We start from the raw sequence: 18,837 nt of genomic DNA, 5'->3' as shown, positions 1-18,837 counted from the left end.
AACTTGTTCTGAATAACCAAAAGGCTTAGGATGTTGATATTTAGTCAGTAGCATGCTGGGATCAAGGACTACTATGTTTGTTAAAGTGAATGACTTTGACTTATATTCAAGGTCACAGGGGTCAAATTTGTTTAAAATCTTTAAACGACCTCTTCTGAATAACCATGGGTCCCAGGATGTTGATACTTTGCAAGTTGCATCCTGAGATGAAAGGCTATTAAATTTGTTCAACATAATGACTGTGTTTGATTTTCAATCACAGGGGTGAAATGTTTAAAAAAAAAATAACAGGTTCTTTTGAATGAATTTTAATCATAAATACTGATATTTTATTTTGCCTGTAGCTTTATTTTAGATCACTTTTAAGGTTACAAGTGTGATATTTATACCAGGTGAGCGATGCAGGCCCATTGGGCCTCTTGTATAGGAAATATACATAATAGGGCATATCTTCCAATGTTTTGAACGGAGGTTGCTCATATTTGACAGAAATACTTGTTAGGGGAGGAATTAAGGTCTGTTGGTATTATTTTTGTGACCCTGATCCCCTGAGAGCTGGGTTTGGGGTGAAAAAGGAGGCGAATTTCAAAAATCTTCTACTGCAGTTCCAGAAATGCTAGTTTCAAATACTACTCATATTCTGAACAAAAAAAGAAACGCCCAATTAAATTATGCAATCAATAGCCTATGATATTTTGGGAAATTTGTACAAAATTTTATATCAATATGAAGGGACAAGTCTACTTGTTACAATACTGTAAGAGAAAAGTCTGTGTGACGTCACTCGTGTCATCAGTAGTTAATCAAAGTGGGATACCCGCGAAAAACAAAATGACACTTCAGTACCAGGTGTGGGCACCTTTTGCACGAATCCCTGCACGGATTCTCCTATGCATTGAATTCATGAGAACATTTATTCGCCAGAAGGGAATGTTGTTCCATTCTTGTGTTAATGCTGCGATCAACTGGGCGCGGTTAGTTAGATGATGGTGGGCTATTCAAATCACCCTGTGCCCGTGGTCCGTGGTCCGTCCGTTGTCCGTCGTCCGTCATCCGTCGTCCGTCCGTAAACAATTCTTGTTATCAGTATTTCTCAAGAAGTACCAGAGGGATCTTTCTCAAATTTTATATGTAGGGTCCCCTTGGTCCTTAGCTGTGCAAGGCAACTTTTGAGACTGATCGAATAAACAACATGGCCGACAGGCAGGCATCATGGATTTTGATAGTGAATGTTTGTTATCGCTATTTCTCAGGAAGTACAGGAGGGATCTTTCTCAAATTTTATATGTATGTTCCCCTTGGTCCTTAGCTGTGCAGGGCAGCTTTTGAGACTTATCGGATAAACAACATGGCCGACAGGCAGCCATCATGGATTTTGATAGTGAATGTTTGTTATCGCTATTTCTCAGGAAGTACAGGAGGGATCTTTCTCAAATTTTATATGTATGTTCCCCTTGGTCCTTAGCTGTGCAGGGCAGCTTTTGAGACTTATCGGATAAACAACATGGCCGACAGGCAGCCATCTTGGATTTTAATATTGAAAGTTTTGTTATCGCTATCTCTCAAGAAGTACTTGAGGGATATTTCTTCAATTTTATATGTAGGTTCCCCTTGGTCCTAGCTGTGCAGGGCAATTTTAGAGACTGATCGGATAAACAACATGGCCGACAGGCAGCCATCTTGGATTTTGATAGTGAATGTTTGTTATCGCTATTTCTCAAGAAGTATGAGAGGGATCTTTCTCAAATTTTAAATGTAGGTTCCCCTTGAAACCTCGTTGTGTATGTTATATTTTGGGACTGATCATAAAAACAAAATGCATTAAAAGAAGAACTAAACAGATCTTTCTCATATTGCAATGATCGATTCTATTTCTTTCACATTAAGTACTGTACTAGTAAATATGTGAAATGACAAACTCACTTTGAAGGATGGCTTTCATACATATCAGTATTAAGTTTAGATCAAAAGTTACCTCAAGGTGCATTTACTGTTAACATGACTCGATCAAACAGATAAGAGGAAAGAAGAGAAAAGATCGAATTGACAAAGAACTAATGAAGATGGTACAAAGGGGGGCGCCAAGATCCCTTTGGGATCTCTTGGTTTTTTTTTGACGTTTCCTAAAACGCCTGTCCAGCTCATCCCACAGATGCTCAATGGGAGTCGTGTCCGGGCTATACGGGGGCCATTCCAGAGGCTGAACGTTGTTTGCCCTGAGAAAATCACGACAGACTCTGGCAACATGCGGTCGAGCATTGTCTTGCTGGAAAATTAGGTTATGACGTCTGAGAAGTGGAAGGACATGTGGTTGGAGGATCTGGTCTCTGTATCGAACGGCATTGAGGTTTTGATCCAGGACCACTAAAGGGGATTTTACTCCATGGGAGATGCCTCCCCAAACAGAAGCCCCACCAAATCTATCGTGTACAACCATGCATGTGTCGGCGAAACGCTCACCGCATCTGCGATATACCCTTTTTCTTCCGTCTGAGCGATACAGACAAAATCTAGACTCGTCGGTGAACATCACACGCCTCCATCGATGCATCCCGAACCAATCGGGCCATGTCTGCGCATCCAGTCAAGACGCACTTGCCGCCTCCGTGGTGTCAGAGGTGGCCCGACATAAGGTCTGCGCGCAATGATTCTCTCAGCACGAAAGCGGTTCCTGGCAGTTTGAGGATTAATGGGTCTGCCATGAGTACCTAAGGTATGCGACGCAGTCTCTACAGCAGTCTTGAATCTGTTGCGCATATTCGACAATCGAATCTCCCAGTCTTGTTGTGCGGTCGTTACACGTGGACGACCGCTCCTGGGACGATTGGAAACTAACCCAGTAGCACGGAAACGTGTACAGAGACGGTTAATTGTACACGGGCCAATGCCAAACTGCCGTGCAACAGCAGTTTGGCTATGACCATCCATCAACATCGCAATTGCTCTACCCCTCTGAATTTGCGTAAGCGTGGCATCTCAGTCAATGTCGAAATCAAAATGCCAACATGGAAAATTAATGTGGCTGAACCTAGAGTATCCATTGTGGTTATTTGTTTGAAAAACTCCGGCTTGGCTTGATCACGCCGCATGATTTTGACTAAAGAAGCTCACAAAGTCACCCAATGACATCATCACGCTTGGCTGCTTTTAGGGTAGATTGTTGAGAAGGGAGATCGTTATTGATGTAATACCTGACCAAATATTCCATTATTTCCTTACAGCTAAGGTGTTCTGCAGGGGGGGAACTTTGTGCGTTTCATTTTTTGTTCAGTATACTAGTTGTAAAGGCCTTTGAGTGGTTTATATACTTTGTGATTTTCATGTGCCCCTGGTCCCTCGTTTGCCTTTGGGGAGGGGGTAAAGTTTGGTATTGTTTATATAGACAATTCGACAAATGAACAGCCATCACATGCTTTTTATCTCCAACTCAACTAATGTGCTAGTAATAGTAACAACCTTAATTCTTTATGAATTATAAAGTCTCCATAGTAACGCTTCCAAGTTCTTACCCTACATGTCTGAAGTGGTTATAAATTGGCATTACAGAGCAAATGTAAATATTGTGCCATGATTGCTCAACTCTTTCACCACTAAGTAACTAAAGGGGAGTAATACCCCTCAACGCTAAGTAACTTTGATTAAATTAATTTATATGAAGTAATTAATTTAAAGATGTGATATAAATTCAATAATATACACATATATAGACTCGTTTTGAAGATATTGATCTCAAGTTTTCAAAAATGTAATCAATTTGTGCCATACTGCTATTATTTTCACCTGACATGCTTACAGGTGAGTTACAGGTAACATTTTAACTTCGGTCATACTATGAGCTAAACAAAACATTTAAAATCATAATTTGTTGTTAATTTCTTCATTAATATGTAGAACATGCATTTCTTTTACCATCAGTAAGTTACAGGTTGATTTGGTACATGAATATAACCCAGGTAAATCAACAAGTTTTTTCAAGGTATCGTCAAAAGAGCAAAGACGTTTTCTACAAACAACTTTCGTAAAATATACGATCTGTTGGAATACAACATCGCTGTAGAATAGTTGAAAATAGTCGACTGGTGCCGCAGAAGTATCCATGATACGTGTTGGGCCGACATGTTCAGTACAATCATGAAAACTCTGTCGGTCCCAATTTTTTTTCCACTTTGAAAAGTCAGGCCATTACGTAATCAAACCCTTCAAATTCTTCATCGTCCTCACTATCGCCAAAGATATTCCCAAATTGTTGTTCCAAACGAACTCTTTCAGCCCTGTTAATGTCTCACAAGTCAAAATTCCAGACGTTATCGACCTGTTCATCGCCAGACAACTCCGAGTCTGATCCAGTGTCCGCCATTTTGCGGAGTTCCAAAACCAAAGTTGAAAGTTCGCCATTAAACACGATTATTTTTGGGATTCATTTATGCAATCAATGTTAACTCCAGAGACAACCCTAAAGTAAATCATGACGAATGCGTGTGACGTCGATTCAGGGTTCCCCTTGATTGACCAATCACGTATGAGCTGTCGCTGATTTTAACTTACCTGAGACCGGAATTTCGGTCTGTAGTGTTGACGGGGTTATGTCCCCTAGACCGGTTTTCCGGTCTGCCGTGGTGAAAGGGTTGAATAACCAGGTGAATGATACAGGCCCCTTGGGCCTCTTGTTAATAATTCGTCATCATTGCCAATTCTTGAGATTATCAATGTATAATTATTTTTAGCTCAAGTGAGCTTATCCCATGCCGCGTTGTCCGTCGTCCGTCACGTTTTTCCTTTAAAACGCTACTAGTCCTGAACGGCTCAGAGGATTTTGACCAAATTTGGTCTGGAGCATACTTAGCCAAAGGGTTTGCAGTTTTGTATAAATGGAGGGAATGGTCCCTCTGGGGGCAGAGGGGCAGGGGCAAATAGGGGGAAAATAGGTAAATCTTTAAAAATCTTCTTCTTCTCAACCAATAGAAGGATTTTAACCCAATTTGTCCTGGAGCATCTTTGGACAAAGGAGCCTCAAGTTTGTATAAACAGAGGATGTGGCCCCTCTGGGAGCATAGGGGCGGGCCCAATAGGGGAAATAGAGGATTTTTTTCCCCCAACTATACAAGTGAAGGGATTTAAACCAAATGCAGTCTGAAGCATGATTATGGACAAAAGAAACAATTTTGTATAAACTGAGGTGTGTGGGCCCACTTTTTTGGGGCAGATGGGTGGGGCCCATTAGGGGAAATAGAGGAAAACATCAAAGATCCTTCTCCTTTTGTACCGATAAAGGGATTTTGACCAAAACTTGTCTGGATCATCATTAGCCAAAGGGTTCTCAGTTTTGTATAAATGGAGGGTATGGTCCCCCTGGGGGCAGAGGGGCAGGGCCAAAGAGGTGGAAAATAGGTAAATCTTTAAAAAATCTTCTTCTCAACCAATAGAAAGATTTTTACCAAATTTGTTCTAGAGCATCTTTGGACAAAGTAGCCTCAAGTTTGTATGAACAGAGGGTGTGGCCCCTCTGGGGGCATAGGGGCGGGCCCAATAGGGGAAATAGAGGATTTTTTCCCCCTACTATACAAGTGAAGGGATTTAAACCAAATGCAATCTGAAGCATGCTTAGGGACAAAAGAATCAATTTTGTATAAACTGAGGTGTGTGGAACCCTTTCTTTTGGGCAGATGGGTGGGGTCCATTAGGGAAAATAGAGGAAAACATTAAAGATCCTTCTCCTTCTGTACCGTTGAAGGGATTTTAAACTTGTTCTATAGAATCTTTGGGCAAAGGGAATTGAATATTTATAAATGGAAGATGTGCCCCCTCCCCACACCAGTTCATGAAATCATATACCAGGGTATGTATAAAAAAAATCTATTCTAACCCTTTCCCGAGGGAACTGTTATCTTATAGTGTTGTCGAGGGCACTACACCTCCCCAGACAACACTATAAGATAACAGTTCCCTCCGGAAAGGGTCATAATAGATTTAGTACGTACATCACATGACTGTCATATGACAATAAAAAGACAAACATGCGGAACTTCATTGATAACATCTTTATTAATGAACAACAGCTGGAAATTTGAACGTAACATTTGAATTTTTTATTCATGAGTTGTTGTTAATTGTAATGGTACAATTACTAAAATTGAACGAAAGGTGCACAAACAATGAAATATGGAAATCTCTGCCACATGATGGTTCTTGTAAATGCCGCCACAACCTTGCCTGATGGCAATAAGAGAACTTTTTGGGTAGATCCCTCCTTTTTTGTTGCGTATATTGGCATAGAAATCCGCTAAACAGCGTTCAATTCACTGGATTGAATCACCAAGGTCACATACAGTTCCCCTTTCCAGTAGGAAGTCTTTAAGGACTGCGACGGCAAATTGTGTCGCCTGCTTCGTCTTTATGCATTGCTGAGCCTCTGTGAAGCAACCGGCATTCCAGGTCCTGAATCTCGAAGCCATTTTGGCAGATGAAAACAATGAAGTGAAAATAGGATATGTACAGCGCCCCCTAGGAGAAGGGGCACAACTCTTAGCATCACGCTACTTTCCCGCAGTCTCAGCGGTCCAAAAAAAGGGTATAGTGCCCGTCTCCAGGTATAGTTCCCGTTGTCAAGGGCGGATGCTAATTATACCAAATAGAACAAGGGTAGTTATCCAATAGCTATCCTAGAAATGATCATGTGATGTACTAATCCATCATAATTGCCAGTTCATGACTTAATGAGCATATAATAATTTTGCATAGGGAAAATTGAGGTTAATATTTTATAATCCACCCCAATTCATAAGGACAGAAAGAAGGGAACCAATGAGGGACAATGGGTGTTGATGAGAGACAAAGCCAACCTTTGAATATAGTTGCAGTATGATAATTTAATGAGAATATTTTCCCATGGTTGCTTTTTATCTTTATAAGCAATACAAGCCCACCCTGTTGTGTCTGCAACAAATGTTGCAGTTATACCAGTAAGTCTGCAACATTTATGCAGTTTATTGCTTAAATGTTCCTCAGATTTCACTTTCAACTTTGCTAAAATATAGCACCAACATCCAAACATGTTTTTTATAATGAAAAAGTGAAGACACTGCAACAAGGTTTAAAGGTGTTTACCATGTAAATTAAATTTTAAAATATATCCATCTGTGAGGTCACTTCCACTAAATGTAACTGCTAAACCACTTTATCATGCCAAAAACAGCTGCACAGGGGATGGTAGAATGAAATCAGGGCATAATGTACTACAAAACAGAAAGCAGTAAATATTTCCTTGAACTTTTAGCCAGCTATACAACAAACAAACCTCTAAATGTAAGCTGTCATATTGATTTGTCCTGAACGTTCTTCTGTAGGTGAGATAATGTAGCACCTTACTGTGCCTTTGTATATTGGAATATGATAAGTCAATATTGAATAACACAATCAACAGCAAAAGAAAACATCTGTTCATACTGCAGCTTGTGGAGTACAAGAACATTTCTTTTCAAAACACTTCAGGTGGAATGTGATCACACAATCTGTCTGTTACATGTACATGTCTTGGTTTGGGTTGGGTTTGGGGGTGGGGGGAGGCATGCATGTTTATCATGGGTATTACCGTAAATATATGTATTGTTTCCCTGGCATTGTATGAATGTAACCAGATCTGTTATTAACGTGTACATGCTATAATTTGATTCTACTGATAGCCTCTCTTCTCATTATCTACTCACTAAGAATATTTCTAGTTCCCTTTTCCTTCATTCTTAACAATTGCTCCCTTGATATATATTGACAACCCCCTTCATAATGCAAAACATTTGTTGGACAGCTGATGACAGTATAACCATCTTTACTGTAATTTCCTTATAAAACAAAGTTTAAATTTTGATGAAAATAATTTAAATAAAAATTAAAATAGTTAAAATTTTAAAGTATAAATAATTTTTAATTTCAAGCCTCCCTTCCATGGATTTCATGAATGATAAAAGCTATATCAATACTTTTCTATCCCAATTATATTTTACGTCATTTTCCTTCCATTTTCAGCAATTAAAAAAACAAAAGAGAGCTGATGTCATGTACTTCAAATGTCCAAATTTATATTTATAAATACTAGTTGAAGTCAGTAATGAAATAACTTGCCTGGTAGATTAAAAGCATATCAAATTTGACAAATTCCTGTTAAGATCTCATTGAACCCCTTGTAACAAAATCACAAATATAACATTGTTCTTATGCCATGGTGGGGCGTCCATCGTCCGTCAGTCGTCTGTCTTAAACTTTTTACTTTAAACAACTTCTTCTCATTAACCAAAAGGCCTAGGATGATGATATTTTGCCAGTAGCATGCTGGGATGAAGGGCTACCAAGTTTGTTCAAACGAATGACCTTGACTTATATACAAGGTCACAGGGATCAAATATGTTTAAAACCTTTTAACAACTTCTCCTAAATATAAATAACCAAGAGGTCTAGAATGGTGATATTTATGGCAAGTAACATGCCGGGATAAAGGGCTACCAAGTTTGTTCAAACAAATGGCATTGAATTATATTCAGGGTCACAGAGGTAAAAAATGTTGAAAACTGTAAGCAACTTCTTCTTTATAACCAAAAGGACCAGAGTGATGATATTTGGCTAGTAACATGCTTGCAATTGGATGAAACGCAACCAAGTTTGTTCAATTGAACTACCTTCACCCATTTGCAAGGTCACAGGGGCCAAATAAGTCCAATTTTAAATAACTTCTGAACAATCTAAAGGTCCAGGGTAATGATATTTGGCCAGAAGCATGCTGGGATGAAGGGCTACCAACTTTGTTCTAATATATGACCTTCATCAATTTTCAAGGTCACAGGGGTCAAATATGTTTAAATCTTCAAACAACCTTTTCCGAATAACCAAGAGGCTTAGGATAATGATATTTGGCCAGTAGCATGCTGGGTTGAAGGTTTACCAAGTTTGTTCAAATGAATGACCTTGACTTTTATGCAAGGTCACAGGGGTCAAATAGGTTAAAAACCTTTAAACAACTTCTTTTGAATAACTAAGAGGCCTAGGGTTAAGGTATTTGGCCAGTAGCATGCTTGGATGAAGGCCTACCAAGTTTGTTCAAATGAATGACATTGACTTATATTCAAGGTCACAGGGGTCAAATATGTTAAAAACCTTTAAACAACTTATTTTGAATAACTAAGAGGCATAGGATTACGATATTTGGCCAGTAGCATGCTGTGTTTAAGTCAATTATGTTTATAGGGTGATGATATTTGATCATTAACAGGATGGGATGAAGGGCTACCAATTTTGCCAAAATGAATGACCTTCGCCCATATTCAAGGTCACAGTGGTCAATATATGTTTAAATATTTAAATGACTTGTTCTGTATAACCAATAGGTCCAGGGTTATGATATTTTGCCAAAAGCATGCTGGGTTGGAAGACTTTAAACTCTGTTCAACCTAATGTCCTTGTTCTGCATTCAAGGTCACAGGCGTCATGTGTTCAAATCTTTTAATAGGTTCTTACGAATCAAACACTGATATTCTTCCTGTAGCTGTATTTTAGTCCACTTTTAAGATTACAAGTGTGAGATTAATACCAGGTGAGGGATTCAGGCTCATTGGGCCTCTTGTTTTATTCATTTACTATTAAAAAAAGCTTATTAGAACTCTTTATATCAAGCATTGAATTTGCAAAAATCTGTGAAAAAAATAGTATTTTTTCCATTATAAAGTAGGTAGTAGGGGTTACTTAAATAGCTTTTCTGAGATAAAAAAAATAAGATAAAAAAGAAATTTTACTATCATAATTTGAAAGAAAAAAATACTATTTTTATAAATTCTGCAAACAATAACATTCATACATATCTGATAACACACTTGGAAGATATTGTACGAATTTGTTCTGCAAATTGTCAGAATAAAAAACATCACCTAAAATCACACATGTTTAATTGGTATCTTTGACTGATCAAAGCACAAAAACCAACACACGGACATATTATATTTTTTTTGCATTTTCTACCATGTCATTTACTCCTTTTTCCAGAAAAATCATTTAAGAAATAAAGTTTAATACAGGAATTTTTCGACCTCTCAGAGGTTTACATCCTTAAGAAGAAGGTGGCATGTTTTCAATCATTTGAACAATAGTTTCCCTATTTTGTTACAGGTTGATTTCTTTGTGTCTCCATTGAAAAAGTGTCAAAATCTGGGCATATTGTCCTTGCAGCATGGTTCCAGAAATCGATCCAAAGTTAACATTTTTGTTGTAATTAACTGTCGACGACTGATTTATTTACAACATATACTTTTCTGAAAGAATAAAGAAATGCAGGGTAACAAAATATGCAATGTTATTTAACTGCTTGGCCTAGCATTATAAAAACTTGTTAGACCAGTATCTTGGTCACTGTCCTAAAGTTACTCGACTGTAATGCACGTGCACCATGACACACAGTGAAAGTGTCAAAATGCATGCATGTGCAGAATCATTTCCACATTTATTTATGTCTGATGATCATGAGGGTATCTCACCTCCGGTTCAGACAACCTAAAAATGATCGAAAACATCTTGATCATCTATTATCATATATTGTTTATCAAAATATTTTTCTCCGGTAAATAGAATATCATGATAAGCTGGTTCCACTGTATTGTAATATGTAAAAAACAACAAAAAAACAACAACTTATTTTTACTTAATTTGTTTCAGAGTGAAGGATGTCTTAATCACATCCAATGTCATCCTTGAAGCTTTTGGGAATGCAAAGACAAACCGAAATGACAATTCCAGTCGGTTTGGCAAATACATGGACATCAACTTTGACTTCAAAGGAGATCCTATTGGTGGCCACATCAGTAATTACTTATTAGAAAAAGTAAGTCAGTGGCACTAAGTTATTGCAATTAATGACTGAAAAAGCCACTCAAAAGTAAATAGCATGCACTGACACTGGCTTAAAGACTCAAAAACAAGGCACTTACCACTCAAAAGTTAATAGCATGCACTGACACTGACTTAATGACTCAAAAACAAGGCGCTAACCACTCAAAAGTTAATAGCATGTACTGACACTGGCTTAATGACCCAAAAACAAGGCACTTATCACTCAAAAGTTAATAGCATGCACTGACACTGGCTTAAAGACTCAAAAACAAGACACTAACCACTCAAAAGTTAATAGCATGCACTGACACTGACTTAATGACTCAAAAACAAGGCGCTAACCACTCAGAAGATAATGGCATGCACTGACACTGGCTTAAAGCCTCAAAAACAAGGCGCTAACCACTCAAAAGTTAATAGCATGTACTGACACTGGCTTAATGACCCAAAAACAAGGCACTTATCACTCAAAAGTTAATAGCATGCACTGACACTGGCTTAATGACTCAAAAACAAGGCGCTAACCACTCAAAAGATAATGGCATGCACTGACACTGGCTTAAAGACTCAAAAACAAGGCGCTAACCACTCAAAAGTTAATAGCATGCACTGACACTGGCTTAAAGATTAAAAAACAAGGCACTTACCACTCAAAAGTTCATAGCATGCACTGACACTGGCTTAAAGACTCAAAAACAAGGCACTTACCACTCAAAAGTTAAAAGCATGCACTGACACTGGCTTAAAGACTCAAAAACAAGGCACTAACCACTCAAAAGTTAATAGCATGCACTGACACTGGCTGAAAGACTCAAAAACAAGGCACGGTAATGTCCACTCTAGAACTAATTGGTAACCCCTCTCAGGGTTTTCAATAAAGAGCCTGTATCAGTTACTTTTAACTGGTTGAAATAAGGTTTGGTACTGTTGAGAATGCACCTGTAAATCTCCACATCCACATACATATGGGAGTAAAATTAATAACAAGGAGAGATACGGTTTGGTTACTTAAGCTTCTACTAAGGCAAGATAACAACAATGAAATATTTCATGGCGACTCCAAACAAAACAAGGCAGAGAAAAACATCTGTGTACCCTTGAAAAATGACTTGGTACTAACTTTTCTTGACAACGCTCGGGTATTGTGACCACCCTTACATTTAGCCGAGTATGTGACCACCCTTACATTGAGATGAGTACCCGTGACAACTCTTACATTTAGATGAGTATGTGACCACTCCTACATTGAGATAAGTATGTGACCACCCTTACATTGAGATGAGTATGTGACCACTCCTACATTGAGATAAGTATGTGACCACCCTTACATTTAGATGATTATGTTACTAACCTTACCTTTAGATGAGTTGTGACAGCTCCTACATTTAGATGAGTATGTGACCACCCTTACATTGAGATGAGTATGTGACCACCCTTACATTGAGATGAGTATGTGACCACTCTTACATTGAGATGAGTATGTGACCACTCTTACATTGAGATGAGTATGTGACCACCCTTACATTGAGATGAGTATGTGACCACCCTTACATTGAGATGAGTATGTGACCACCCTTACATTGAGATGAGTATGTGACCACTCTTACATTGAGATGAGTATGTGACCACTCTTACATTGAGATGAGTATGTGACCACCCTTACATTGAGATGAGTATGTGACCACCCTTACATTGAGATGAGTATGTGACCACCCTTACATTGAGATGAGTATGTGACCACCCTTACATTGAGATGAGTATGTGACCACCCTTACATTGAGATGAGTATGTGACCACCCTTACATTGAGATGAGTATGTGACCACTCTTACATTGAGATGAGTATGTGACCACCCTTACATTGAGATGAGTATGTGACCACCCTTACATTGAGATGAGTATGTGACCACCCTTACATTGAGATGAGTATGTGACCACCCTTACATTGAGATGAGTATGTGACCACCCTTACATTTAGATGAGTATGTGACCACCCTTACATTGAGATGAGTATGTGACCACCCTTACATTGAGATGAGTATGTGACCACCCTTACATTGAGATGAGTATGTGACCACCCTTACATTTAGATGAGTATGTGACCACCCTTACATTGAGATGAGTATGTGACCACCCTTACATTGAGATGAGTATGTGACCACCCTTACATTTAGATGAGTATGTGACCACCCTTACATTGAGATGAGTATGTGACCACCCTTACATTGAGATGAGTATGTGACCACCCTTACATTTAGATGAGTATGTGACCACCCTTACATTTAGATGAGTATGTGACCACCCTTACATTGAGATGAGTATGTGACCACCCTTACATTGAGATGAGTATGTGACCACCCTTACATTTAGATGAGTATGTGACCACCCTTACATTTAGATGAGTATGTGACCACCCTTACATTGAGATGAGTATGTGACCACCCTTACATTGAGATGAGTATGTGACCACCCTTACATTTAGATGAGTATGTGACCACCCTTACATTTAGATGAGTATGTGACCACCCTTACATTGAGATGAGTATGTGACCACCCTTACATTGAGATGAGTATGTGACCACCCTTACATTTAGATGAGTATGTGACCACCCTTACATTTAGATGAGTATGTGACCACCCTTACATTTAGATGATTATGTGACCACCCTTACATTTAGATGAGTATGTGACCACCCTTACATTTAGATGATTATGTTTCTAACCTTACCTTTAGATGAGTTGTGACAGCTCCTACATTGAGATGAGTATGTGACCACCCTTACATTGAGATGAGTATGTGACCACTCTTACATTGAGATGAGTATGTGCCCACCCTTACATTTAGATGAGTATGTGACCACCCTTACACTTAGATGAGTATGTGACTACCCTTACATTTAGATGATTATGTTTCTAACCTTGCCTTTAGATGAGTTGTGACAGCTCCTACAGTGAGATGAGTATGTGACCACCCTTACATTGAGATGAGTAGATGACCACCCTTACATTTAGATGATTATGTGACCACCCTTACATTTAGATGAGTATGTGACCACTCCTACATTGAGATGAGTATGTGACCAACCTTACATTGAGATGATTATGTGACCACCCTTACATTGAGATGAGTAGATGACCACCCTTACATTTAGATGATTATGTGACTACCCTTACATTGAGATGATTATGTGACCACCCTTACATTTAGATGAGTATGTGACCACCCTTACACTTAGATGAGTATGTGACTACCCTTACATTTAGATGATTTTGTGACCACTCTTACATTTAGATGAGTCAATGATCACTTTTACATTTTGATGAGTATGTGACTACCCTTACATTTAGATGAGTATGTGACTACTCTTACCCTTAGATGAGTTGTGACAGCTCCTACATTGAGATGAGTATGTGACCCCCCTTACATTTAGATGAGTTGTGACCCCGTGCACTCCTACATTTAGATGAGTACGCGACTAACCTTACATTTAGATCAGTATGTGACTAACCTTAACCTTACATTTAGATGAGTATGCGACTACCCTTACATTTAGATGAGTATATGATCACTTTTACATTTTGATGCGTATGTGACTACCCTTACATTGAGATAAGTATGTGTCTACCCTTATATTTAAGTAAGTATGTAACTATCCTTCCATTTAGATGAGTATGTGAAGTATGTGACCACCCTTATATTTAGATTAGATGATTTTGTGACCACTCTTACATTTAGATGAGTCAATGATCCCTTTTACATTTTGATGAGTATGTGAATACCCTTACATTTAGATGAATTTGTGACCACTCTTACATTTAGATGGGTCAATGCTCACTTTTACATTTTGATGCGTATGTGACTACCCTTACATTGAGATAAGTATGGGACCATCCTTACATTTAGATGAGTATATGATCACTTTTACATTTTGATGAGTATTTGACTACCCTTACATTTAGATGAATTTGTGACCACTCTTACATTTAGATGGGTCAATGCTCACTTTTACATTTTGATGCGTATGTGACTACCCTTACATTTTGATGAGGATTTTACTACCCTTACATTGAGATGATTATGTGACCACCCTTACATTTAGATGAGTTGTCTAACATTTAGATGAGTATGTGACCACTCTTACATTTAGATGAGTATGTGAATTTAGATGAGTATGTGACTACCCTTACATTTCGATGAGTATGTGACTTCCCTTACATTTAGATGTTTATGTGACCACTCCTACATTGAGATAAGTATGTCACTACCCTTACATTTAGATGAGTATTTGACTACCCTTACATTGAGATAAGTATGTGACCATCCTTACATTTAGATGAGTATGTGACTACCCTTACATTTCGATGAGTATGTGACTACCCTTACATTTAGATGAGTATATGACTTTCCTTACATTTAGATGAGTATGTGACCACCCTTACATTGAGATAAGTATGTGACTACCCTTTCATTAACATGATTATGTGACCACTACTACATTTAGATGATAATGTGACTACCCTTACCTTTAGATGATTATGTGACCACTCCTACATTGAGATGAGTATGTGACTACTATTACATTTAGATGATTATGTGACCACTCTTACAATTAGATGAGTATGTGACAACCCTTATATTTAGATGAGTATGTGACCCCGTGCACTCCTACATTTAGATGAGTATGTGACTAGCCTTACATTTAGATAAGTATGTGACTACCCTTACATTTAGATGAGTATGTGACTAACCTTATATTTAGATAAGTATGTGACTACCCTTATATTTAGATGAGTATGTGACCCCGTGAACTCCTACATTTAGATGAGTATGTGACTAACCTTACATTTAGATGAGTATGTGACTAACCTTACATTTAGATGAGTATGTGACAACCCTTATATTTAGATGAGTATGTGACCCCGTGCACTCCTACATTTAGATGAGTATGTGACCACCCTTACATTTAGATGAGTATGTGACTAACCTTATATTTAGATAAGTATGTGACCCCGTGCACTCCTACATTTAGATGAGTATGTGACCACCCTTACATTTAGATGAGTATGTGACTAACCTTATATTTAGATAAGTATGTGACCCCGTGCACTCCTACATTTAGATGAGTATGTGACCACCCTTACATTTAGATGAGTATGTGACTAACCTTATATTTAGATAAGTATGTGACCCCGTGCACTCCTACATTTAGATGAGTATGTGACTACCCTTACATTTAGATGAGTATGTGACTAACCTTATATTTAGATAAGTATGTGACCCCGTGCACTCCTACATTTAGATGAGTATGTGACCACCCTTACATTTAGATGAGTATGTGACTAACCTTATATTTAGATAAGTATGTGACCCCGTGCACTCCTACATTTAGATGAGTATGTGACCACCCTTACATTTAGATGAGTATGTGACTAACCTTATATTTAGATAAGTATGTGACCCCGTGCACTCCTACATTTAGATGAGTATGTGACCACCCTTACATTTAGATGAGTATGTGACTAACCTTATATTTAGATAAGTATGTGACCCCGTGCACTCCTACATTTAGATGAGTATGTGACCACCCTTACATTTAGATGAGTATGTGACTAACCTTACATTTAGATGAGTATGTGACTACCCTTATATTTAGATGAGTATGTGACCCCGTGCACTCCTACATTTAGATGAGTATGTGACTAACCTTACATTTAGATGAGTATGTGACTAACCTTATATTTAGATAAGTATGTGACCCCGTGCACTCCTACATTTAGATGAGTATGTGACCACCCTTACATTTAGATGAGTATGTGACTAACCTTATATTTAGATAAGTATGTGACCCCGTGCACTCCTACATTTAGATGAGTATGTGACCACCCTTACATTTAGATGAGTATGTGACTAACCTTATATTTAGATAAGTATGTGACCCCGTGCACTCCTACATTTAGATGAGTATGTGACCACCCTTACATTTAGATGAGTATGTGACTAACCTTATATTTAGATAAGTATGTGACCCCGTGCACTCCTACATTTAGATGAGTATGTGACCACCCTTACATTTAGATGAGTATGTGACTAACCTTATATTTAGATAAGTATGTGACCCCGTGCACTCCTACATTTAGATGAGTATGTGACCACCCTTACATTTAGATGAGTATGTGACTAACCTTACATTTAGATGAGTATGTGACTACCCTTATATTTAGATGAGTATGTGACCCCGTGCACTCCTACATTTAGATGAGTATGTGACCACCCTTACATTTAGATGAGTATGTGACTAACCTTATATTTAGATAAGTATGTGACTACCCTTATATTTAGATGAGTATGTGACCCCGTGCACTCCTACATTTAGATGAGTATGTGACTAACCTTACATTTAGATGAGTATGTGACTAACCTTATATTTAGATAAGTATGTGACTACCCTTATATTTAGATGAGTTGTGACCCCGTGCACTCCTACATTTAGATGAGTATGTGACCCCGTGCACTCCTGCATTTAGATGAGTATGTGACTACCCTTGTATGTAGATCAGTTTTGACCCCGTGAACTCCTACATTTAGATGAGTTGTGACCCCGTGCACTCCTACATTTAGATGAATATGTGACTACCCTATATGTGACTACCCTTACATTTAGATGAGTATGTGACTACCCTTACATTTAGATGAGTATGTGACCATGTGCACTCCTACATTTAGATGAGTATGTGACCACCCTTACATTTAGATGAGTATGTGACTAACCTTATATTTAGATAAGTATGTGACTACCCTTATATTTAGATGAGTTGTGACCCCGTGCACTCCTACATTTAGATGAGTATGTGACTACCCTTACATTTAGATGAGTATGTGACTACCCTTACATTTAGATGAGTATGTGACTAACCTTATATTTAGATAAGTATGTGACTACCCTTATATTTAGATGAGTTGTGACCCCGTGCACTCCTACATTTAGATGAGTATGTGACTACCCTTACATTTAGATGAGTATGTGACTACCCTTACATTTAGATGAGTATGTGACTAACCTTATATTTAGATAAGTATGTGACTACCCTTATATTTAGATGAGTATGTGACCCCGTGCACTCCTACATTTAGATGAGTATGTGACTACCCTTACATTTAGATGAGTATGTGACTAACCTTACATTTAGATGAGTATGTGACCACTTGCACTCCTACATTTAGATGAGTATGTGACTAACCTTGCATTTAGATCAGTATGTGACTAACCTTACATTTAGATGAGTATGTGACTACTCTTACATTAAGATGAGTTGTGACCATGTGCACTCCTACATTTAGATGAGTATGTGACTACCCTTACATTTAGATAAGTATGTGACTACCCTTACATTGAGATGAGTATGTGACTACCCTTACATTTAGATGAGTATGTGACTACCCTTACATTTAGATGAGTATGTGACTAATCTTATATTTTGATAAGTATGTGACTACCTTTATATTTAGATGAGTATGTGACCCCGTGCACTCCTACATTTAGATAAGTATGTGACTACCCTTACATTTAGCTGAGTATGTGACCACTTGCACTCCTACATTTAGATGAGTATGTGACTAACCTTACATTTAGATCAGTATGTGACTAACCTTACATTTAGATGAGTATGTGACTACCCTTACATTTAGATGAGTTGTGACCCCGTGCACTCCTACATTTAGATGAGTATGTGACCCCGTGCACTCCTGCATTTAGATGAGTATGTGACTACCCTTACATTTAGATGAGTATGTGACTACCCTTACATTTAGATGAGTTGTGACCCCGTGCACACCTACATTTATATGAGTATGTGACTACCCTTACATTTAGATGAGTATGTGACCCCTTGCACTCCTACATTTAGATGAGTATGTGACTAACCTTACATTTAGATGAGGATGTGACTACCCTTACATTTAGATGAGTTGTGACCC

The 18,837-nt window shown here is 38.2% G+C and overlaps 1 protein-coding gene across 3 annotated transcripts in view; it reads left to right on the top strand.

Annotated features, from left to right (window-relative positions):
* Positions 1–18,837, top strand: part of LOC110466938 (unconventional myosin-Id-like) — a 194,660-nt gene that overhangs the window by 53,890 nt on the left and 121,933 nt on the right. For all 3 annotated transcript variants that reach the window (XM_021523762.1, XM_021523752.1, XM_021523771.1), the window contains one exon: positions 10,690–10,855. In XM_021523762.1, the coding sequence (XP_021379437.1) occupies positions 10,690–10,855 (166 nt within the window). The remainder of the gene's footprint in view (positions 1–10,689; positions 10,856–18,837) is intronic.

Source organism: Mizuhopecten yessoensis, unplaced genomic scaffold (genome assembly GCF_002113885.1).
Source record: "Mizuhopecten yessoensis strain PY_sf001 unplaced genomic scaffold, ASM211388v2 scaffold1713, whole genome shotgun sequence".
NCBI classification, from domain to species: Eukaryota; Metazoa; Mollusca; class Bivalvia; order Pectinida; family Pectinidae; genus Mizuhopecten; species Mizuhopecten yessoensis.
Note: the sequence above shows the minus strand (reverse complement) of the source record. Positions and strands in the feature narration are given on the sequence as shown.